Here is a 9,207-nt window from a genome sequence, read left to right as displayed (position 1 = left end):
AGTGCCATCGAGTCTGTTCCAACTCATAGCAACCCTGTATAGAGTTTCCAAGGAGTGGCTGGTGAGTTTGAACTGCCGACCTTAGTTGTTAATATCGACTTTGCAGTCCAGTGCTTTATCCCACAGCACCACACCAGGACTCCATAATTTATTTTAAGGTTTACTAATTTGGTGTGGATTCCTGGTGTGGCCCTGTGGGTTAATGCGCTGGACTGCAAAGCTGGTTTGAATTGCAAGGTTGGTGGTTCTAGTTTACCAGCCACTCCTTGGAAACACTATACAGGGTTGCTATGGGTTGGAACTGACTTGACAGCACTTAATAATTTGGTGTGGCCTATGATAAAGTACCAGGAAAGTGGTCAGGACAGTAGACTGGCACTGATCTATTACAGATGTTCATGTCCTCTGCCTATCTGTTAGCATGACCATGAACCTTACTGACAGTAGGGAACCAACTGCTGACTCTGGGAGGGAGACATTACCAATATCCCTTAGTAGTCCAGGACCCATACCTGGTGTTTTGGTCTACCAATGAGTCAATGCTTTGAGGCCCCAAATGTCTATAATCTATAAACCCTATGGCTTTCCATTTCTAACATAAGGGTCCCAGAGTTGTGGTCAAGTAGAGACTCAGATAAATACCAGATTGAGATTAAATACTAGGTCTCTGTTACTTGTATCTTTTATACTTAGGCAGCTTCCTATGACCTGGCACTATGATATCTTTGCACAGTTTCATCCGGGGGAGTCAAAGTGTCCTTGTCCACAAATGCCCCATCTTCCTACCCTTCCCCCGCACGCACCCCCCAAAAAATGTCAACTAGCAAGTCCCTGGGATCTTCACTTACGGTCTTACGGTAAGGGAGGGAAATGGTACCATTTACCAGCACCCCTTGTTTATATTCCACTTATCCTACCCCCATTTCTCTCACCTTATACTCTTGCATCACCTCCTCCAAAGGCACCACGCTGTGCTGTTTGTGGCTCCTGGATTCTCTACACACTACACAGACAGTCTCTTTATCCACTTCACAGAAGAGTTTCAGGGCTTCCTGATGTTTGGAGCAGATGCCCTGCTCGTTTCCCCAGTTCCCTCGATAAGTAGGGCACATCTGGCGAATTATCTGGACCATGTTGGCTAGTTGCAAGTTGGGACGAAGGTTACGATGTGTAAAATTCCTCAGACACTGGGGGCAGGTGAACTGCCGCCGAAGGGTTGGAGGAGGAGGCGGGTAGTTGGCAACGTAGAACTCGTCATCCTCACTGTATTCTTCCAGTATCTCTTCTTCTAGGTAGACGTCAATTGTCAAGTCATGTCTTAAGCCACCCAGGGAATAGTCTCGATCTTCTTCCTGGTCCCACACAAAGCTTGCAGAGTCCCAGGTCCTGACGCCACACTCACTAACCCAGGGTTCATCTTCTTGGTCCTGGAAAGCCTCGTCAGCATTTCCCTGGTACAAAACCTCTCGAATGGAGTTGTCCCACCTACCAATGGCCCTCACTGCTTCCTGGTCCTCTGCTTCCTCCCATTCATCCTTCTCTTCATCCTCCTCGCCCCACAGCTGGGTCACACACCCTCGGCAGAAATTGTGTCCACAGCCAATAGACACGGGATCCTGGAAGTAATCCAGGCATATTGAGCACACAGCTTCTTCCTGAAGCATCTGCATGGGGTTGGTAATGGCGCAGCCAGCCATCTTAATACGTTTTTGACCGATGTAGATGTAAATTCGTACACGAGAAGCCCAGGAGGCGGCAGAACCAAGACTGTCCCTGACCTTGCTTTCTTGTCAGGCCAGTCTCAGGTCCGGCTGGCTCCCCCTTCGCAGCTCAGCATACAAATCCCGAACCCACCACGTTTTACGCTTCTCTCTGGGTTTGTCCTACTCTGGGCGTCTTCCCCAAAAGTCTTAGATCCTTACCCTAGCCGGGCGACCGGAAATGACAGAAGACGCTTTAGCGCTCACGGTTGAAGCGGGGGAGTGGGCCGGCAGAGGACCTCATCTCTGTGCCCCAGGAGACACGGCGGCAGGGAAACCTGCAGCCAGCCCAGCCTCCTCCAGGTAGAAAGATAAGTGGGAAGGGGCGGAGGCGAAAAAGAATCAATTTAAGCCATTTTTTCCTTACGTTCTGTAACTAGCAAGGCACAGAGGGTTTGGTGACCGCTAAACTGAGCCGGTGGTCTGGAACGGACCGGAAACGGTGAGGAATTCGGTAGCGCTCTCGCTCACTCACGCACTCACAGTAAGAGTTTCTTGGACTTCCCGGGTGGCCAAATTCGGAGGCGTGCTCTGCAGGATAGGGGCTGGACCTGAGGAAAGTGGGCGGGGTGAATGAATGAATGGCCTTGATGTAAAAAGATCTTGTGAGTCTTCCACTTTCCTCCTCAAACCAATTCATTTCCCTTCAAGTCAGGCCCCACCCCCTTCCTTTTTTTTTTTTTGGCCATTTGCAGATCTGCCTCAATCTTAACTTCCTAGGTCTATCTCTAATACCAGGCAATTCCTCATAGCGCCCCAAACTAAACATGCCCTACACTGACTTCTGTATATCTTTTTACCCTCCCAAACAGGGACCTGTACGTGGATCAAGAGACAATCAATCGTTCAAACACAAGGGGATACTGAATGATTTAAAATCAGGAAAGGTGTGTGCCACGGTTATGTCCTTTCACATTACTTTTTCAGTCTGTATGCTGAGCAAATGCCATGCATACATATGAGAAGCTGGGTTCTATGAAGAAAAACGTGGCATCAGGATTGGAGGAAGACTCATTAACAACCTGCGATATGCAGATGATACAACCTTGATCGCTGAAAGTGAAGAGGACTTGAAACATTTACTTATGAAGATTAAAGAGCACAGCCTTCGATATGGATTACATCTCAATGTCAAGAAAACAAAAATCCTCACCACTGGACCAATAAACAACATTCTTATAATGGAGAAAAGATTGAAGTTGTCAAGGACTTCATTCTTCTTGGATCAACTATCAACACTCGCGGAAGTAGCAGTCAAGAGATCAGACGACGTATTGCACTGGGCAAATCTGCTGCACAGGAACTTTTTAAAGTGTTGAAGAACAGAGATGTCAGCTTGAGGACTAGGGTGCGCCATTGTGTTTTCAATAGCCTCATATGGATGCGAAAGCTGGACAGTGAATAAGGAGGATCATAGAAGAATTGATGCCTTTGAGTTGTGGTGTTGGAGGAGAATACTGAAAGTGCCATGGACTGCCAAAAGAACCAATAGATCTGTTTTGGAAGAAGTGCAGCCAGAGTGCTCCTTGGAGGCCAGGATGGCTAAGCTTCGTCTCTCCTACTTTGGACATATTGTCCGGAGGAAACAATCGTTGGAGAAGGATGTCATGCTGGGTAAGGTGGAGGGTCAGAGAAAAAGAGGAAGACCCCCAACGAGATGGATCAGCCAGGTGGCATCATTGATGGACTCAAGTGTGGCAGCGGTAATGAGGTTGGCCCAGGATCGGACATTGTTTCGTTCTGCTGTGCATGGGGTCGCTATGAGTCGGTTCCGACTCGATGGCACCTGACAACAAACAACAACATGCTGAGCAAATAATCTGAGAAGCTGAATTATATGAAGAAGAATGTGGCATCAGGATTGGAGGAAGAGTCATTAGCAACCTTCAGTATGCAGGTGATACAAGCTTGCTTGCTGGAAGTGAAGAGGAATTGAAATATGTACTGATGAAGATCAAAGACTATAGCCTTAAGTATGGATTACACTTCAATGTAAAGAAAATGAAAATCTTCACAACTTGGCCAATAAATAACATCATGATAAATGGAGAAAAGAGTGAATTTGTCAGACTTAAGTTTCCTTGGATTCCCAATCAATTCTCACGGAAGCAGCAGTCAGCGAATCAAATGATGTGTTGCATTAGGCAAATCTGCTTCAAAATAGCTTCTTTAACGTGTCAAAGAACAAAGATGTCAGTTTGTTGACTAAGGTGCACCAGACCCTAACCATGGTTTTTTCAATCACCTCTTATGCATGTGAAAGTTGGACAAACAAGGAAGACCATCCAAGAATCAATGTATTTGAACTATAGTATTGACAAAGAATATTGATAGACTGTAGACTTCCAGAACAAACATCTGTTTGAAAGAAGTGTAGACATGGTGTTCCTTGGAAGTGAGGATGGCATACTTTGGACAGGCTATCAGGAGGGACCAGTCCCTGAAGAAAGACATCATGCTTGGAAAAGTGGAGGGTCAGTGAAAAAGAGGAAGACCCCTAATGAGATGTATTAACACAGTGGCAGCAGCAGTGGGCTCAAGTGTAACAACAGCTGTAAGGATGGTTCAGGACTAGGCAGTGTTTTGTTTTGTTGTGCATAGATAGGGTCAGTATGAGTGAGAACCGAGTCAAACAACAAACTTAAACCAAACCCTCTGCCATTGAGTTGATTTTGACTCATGTAGAATTTTCTAGATTGTAAATCTTTACAGATGCAGATAGCTTCGTGTTTCTTGAACTGCAGACTTTGCCTACCCCACAGTGCCACCAGGACTCCTTTTTTCACCTTTATGTATCCATAACCATTCCATCAATTACTCTCACCCATTCATTTTTTTAAAAATCTATTCTGTACATACATAACTCATACATCCATTTCTCCATTCACTTCCATTTGTCCATTTATACAAAACAAAACAAGCCTACTGTCATCTAATGATCCTATAGAACAGACTATAACTGCCCCCTAGGGTTTCCAAAGTTGTGATCTTCACAGAAACAGATTGTCATATCTTTATCCCACTAAATGGATGGTGGGCTCATATCCCTGTCATTCAATTAGGTGAACTCTTTAACATGTGTACCACCAGGGCTCCTTGTATACCCCAAACCCATTGCCATTGAGTTGATTCTTAATCATAGTGACTCTTATAGGGTTTCTGAGGCTCTACTTCTTTATGGGAGAAGAAAGCTTAATCTTTTTCCTGCTGAATGACTGGTGGGTTTGACCTGACTTTATGGTCAGTAGTCTAGTGCTTATCCTACAGTGCCACCAGGACTCTTTGGGCTCCACCTATAGTGGCACACCCATCCCATCAAGGAATATAAGTGTGTGGTCATCCTTCATCCAACATTTGCTTTTTCTTTTTTAACTTGAGACTAAGTAAAACATATGTTTTACATATTGATCCAATATAAATTTGCACATGTGCAACTTTTTATTAAAATTTTGGAAATCATCTTTTTTTAAGGCAAATACTATCAAGACAGTAGAGTGATCATACCACTTACTAATTGAACATGTCTCAGTTTGAGTAAACCCACCTGATCTACTGGAATCTTTATTGTACCTTGGAGGCCTTCCTTGTCTGGGCCTGAGCCACTGAACTGTTAAGATCTACTGAGCAAGGCTGGTATTTGTGCTGTTCAACATTATACACACAGTTCCTGCTGAGCACTACACATCTACTTAATAGACAAGTTATTGAACAAACCCAATGAATTCCAACCACCACATCCTAGTATATAAGCGTCACACCACAAAGTTCATGTTCTGTATTGTAGAGAGGTGAATAGCCACTAGGATCTTCAAAACTTGCTAGCGGCCATCTAAGATAAAATTATTGGTCTCCACTGGGAGTGGAGTCCTGGTGTATGCTGTAGGATAAGCACTAGACTGCTAACTGCAAGGTTGATGGTTCAAATACACCAACCACTCCTTGGAAACCCTATACAAGGCCACTATGAGCTGGAACCGACTTGATGGCACTTAACAACAACAACAATAACTCATTGGGAGCAAATGGGAAAGAAGAAAATCAAAGTCTATGAAAAGAAATGAATCTACAGGGCTAATAGTTTACACAAGCCATAGCCTATTCTGCCCTGAAAGCAGAAGAACTAGGTAGTACCAGGCTACCAGTACTAGCCATTCTGATCAGGACTGAAATAGATGAACCTGGATACATGGGAGAAAAATGCAGAAGAGAACCCAAATTGTAAAAAGTCCAGACTTAATGGATCGATTAAGACTGGAGGACTCCCTGAGATTATCATCCAGAAAGACTTGTTACACCTTGAACTGAAGTTGTTCCCTAAGGTTGCCCTTTAGCAACCTAACAGATTAGGACACAAAATAAAGGATATTACCTGTGTGTATGGGCTTCATTAAAAAATCATCTATACAACACCAAAGGACAACAGTTACTCTAAAGCAAAGATGAGATGACAAGTGGGTAGGAAAACTAGATAGAGTCTTGGAAATGGAACAACCAGAATGCAATTGAGAATGTGGACACATTGTGAAAAATGTAACTAGTGTCACTGAACAACTTGTGTAGAATTGTCAAATAGAAACCTAATTTGTGGCATAAACTTTCACCATAAACAATAAAAATTAGGAGCGGGGGTAGAAAGTCCAGAAAAAAAAGTTTCAGATTGGACAGAAAGTTTTCTAATAGGTCACTTGTTGCACATTCCAGTTCATCCTACAGCCACCAGAACCATCTTCCTGAAATGAAAGTGTGACCACTTTACAGCTTAAAAATGTTTCCTTTGGTGGTCTCCCCCACCGCCCCCAGCTTTGCCTGGAAGAGTCCTGCAGTGCTATAGGCCACGTGGGGGTTGAGTGCTGGGTTTCGCACCTCCATTTCAGTCAGAGTAGCCCTGTACTCATCTGGGTTATAAATAGGAGATGTCTTAAAACAAACAGATTTAAAAAAAATTTTTTTTTTAAGTTTTAAGAACACATTTGAAAACCATAAACCCACAGCCTAAATGTTGCCTCTTTCTTGTGATAAACATTGTCATCTATGTCAGTTAAGTTCTTTATTGGGAGATACAGTTAAGAGTTTAAAAGCTCTATTGGGGATTTATGTGGATGAAAGCAAAGGGAAAAAGAAGTAGGATTGGACAGAGGGGTCCTCAAACCGTGATGCAGACCTGATGGTCTCAGCCAACCCAGTGCAGAGCACTGCAGCAGGTTACCCATTAGAGGAATCCTCTGTTGGGCAGAAACAGCCAAGACCTAGTACTGTTATGCTTCGTCTTTGACTAGAGTCTTCCTGGGAAGAGAGCTGAAGACTCTGCAGCTGGAGGAACTCACTGTGGTCTGAATGGCAAATTCTTTCTTGAAAAATTACAGCCACCACCTCATCCATGACCTGGTCTTGGTCTCTTTAGCCTTATTTTACCACTCAAAATGTCTACACTAGGAACACTACGCTGTTGTTTATACACACTCATAAGCTGTCGCTTCAATGTTTGAATATGGTGTTCTCCCAATTAGAAGGTTCTCATCCTACTGCTTTGTCTGGATAATTCCTAATTATCCTCCAAGTCTCTTCCCAGACATAAAATCCTAAAGGATATTCTACCCAAGGCTGGCAACAGATTGTTTGATCCAACTGTTAATCTACTCTCTGTGAGACCTTGGATTACTCGAATATAGCGGTTTAATAGCTTGCTGATGATATAAACAGATGTTAGCAAAAATAGGTGATAGCAGCACATACTTCATAGATTGCTGTAAAGTTGGAGTTATTTAGTAGAGAATGAATGAATCATGAAGAAGAAACTCTTTTCTATCCTATTCTATCCCACTCAGATTAGGATAATTGATTGAGACCTACTGATTGGTGGAGAAAACCCACCATGTGTCATTTTTAGTGTCTTTGAAGGCTTTGTGTTTGGAAAGGGAGGGAGTGGAAACCCAGAGCTGATCTGCGTAAGGTAGGTCTTCTGTCAGGATCAATTCAAAGAAAGATTCAGGGAACTGTACAGAAAGATGAGAGGCAAAAGGGTACATGGAGTGGTGAAGTAATTATTTACCTTTCCTCCTTCTCTCCCAGCTGTTCTCTGACCTTCCCCTACCTCTATCCTTTGCTGTCCCTGTCCCCTTCTACTCTTTTTTCCCCCTTTATTATAACAATATACATATAACAAAACATTAGCCATTTTTACATGTACAATCCAGCCACACCAACCACACTCTTCATGTTGCACAACTATCACCATTATCCATTTCTCTCCTTTTTGTTGCACAGCTTTGCAAGAACCTGGGCTGTTGCCTGTCTCCCTTTTCTGTTATAGAGACTTAGCTGAGCTCTGAGTCAGGACTGTTGGCTGGGTGCATGTCTTAGTCTGTTCTGGTAGCATCTCAGTCAGATTTTAGGGGCCTTGGTAGGCACAGTGAGTGTGATCCATGGGTCTTCACCAGACTGCTTGTGGATTTGTAGCTCATATCACTGCTAACAGCCTCTGGGAACATTGGTGGTCCTATCTTTCTGCACTGCTTGAAATAAAACATCTATCAGAAATGCAAAAGTCATAAATTTACAGTGTGAATGGGTTGTCAAAGTACACATTCTGAATAAGAATAACCACCCCCAGAAATCCCTGATCTGCTTCCACTACTTACCCAGAGGTAACCAGTATCTTGTCTGTTGCCATGGATTAGTTTTGCCTGTTCATGAACTTGATAGAAATGAAATCTATGGGATTCCAAATCCCTCTGAGGATACTAAAGCAAGCCTCTGGCACTGATGTGAAACTAGGTTCTCTAATAGGCCAAGGCAGTAAGGAAGTATGACAAAAAGAACAATGTAGGGAAAAGGCTGAAATTATTCTAAGTTACATTGTACCCTAATAGCTTGTTTCAGAAGAAAAAGCAAGGAGTTATCTGAACAGAGTGAAAAAGTGACTCAAAAACATTTTGTGTATTACAGTAATATCTTACAATGGAAACATAAGGACGATTGTGAGGATGGTATGGGACTGGGCAGTGTTTCTTTCTGTTGTGTATAGGATTGCTATAAATCAGAGCTGACTTGGCAACACCTAACAACAGACAACAACAGTAATGTTTGTGTGTGCACTTATGTTGACTTCTTTCATTTCATATAGTGTCCAGGATTAATCCATGTATACTATTGTATGCAGTAATAGATTGTCCTTTCCCATTTCGGTGTAGTTACAACAGGGGGAGGAGGCTTCACAAGTTCCTGAAATAATAGAATTACAAGAGAATGGAATTTTTTCATGAACTTTTTGACATCCCCTCATATTTCATTTGTTAGACTGTAGTTCCAGAAAATGCACTCGGAGGTTCTGTGACCTAAATGATAAGCCTTTATTCAGTGGATCCATGGAGACAAACAGTACCTAAGCTGAAGTGCTAACAAGGGTCTGTCTCCCCTTTTCCCCCAGTCAAGGTTTTTTTTTTTTTTT

At 43.1% G+C, this 9,207-nt stretch overlaps 2 protein-coding genes across 2 annotated transcripts in view; both read right to left on the bottom strand.

Moving 5' to 3' along the window:
• Positions 1–908: 908 nt before the first annotated feature.
• On the bottom strand, positions 909–1,697 carry TRIM52 (tripartite motif containing 52). Its single transcript, XM_006877397.1, has one exon. The coding sequence runs from the start codon at positions 1,695–1,697 to the stop codon at positions 909–911; it is 789 nt and encodes a 262-aa protein (XP_006877459.1).
• Positions 1,698–2,136: 439 nt separating this feature from the next.
• Positions 2,137–9,207, bottom strand: part of LOC102819376 (BOLA class I histocompatibility antigen, alpha chain BL3-7-like) — a 72,218-nt gene continuing 65,147 nt past the window's right edge. The window contains exon 11 of the mRNA XM_006877396.1: positions 2,137–2,311. Within this exon, the coding sequence (XP_006877458.1) occupies positions 2,137–2,311 (175 nt within the window). The remainder of the gene's footprint in view (positions 2,312–9,207) is intronic.

The sequence above is a fragment of the Chrysochloris asiatica genome, unplaced genomic scaffold (genome assembly GCF_000296735.1).
Source record: "Chrysochloris asiatica unplaced genomic scaffold, ChrAsi1.0 scaffold00492, whole genome shotgun sequence".
NCBI lineage: Eukaryota > Metazoa > Chordata > Mammalia > Afrosoricida > Chrysochloridae > Chrysochloris > Chrysochloris asiatica.
Note: the sequence above shows the minus strand (reverse complement) of the source record. Positions and strands in the feature narration are given on the sequence as shown.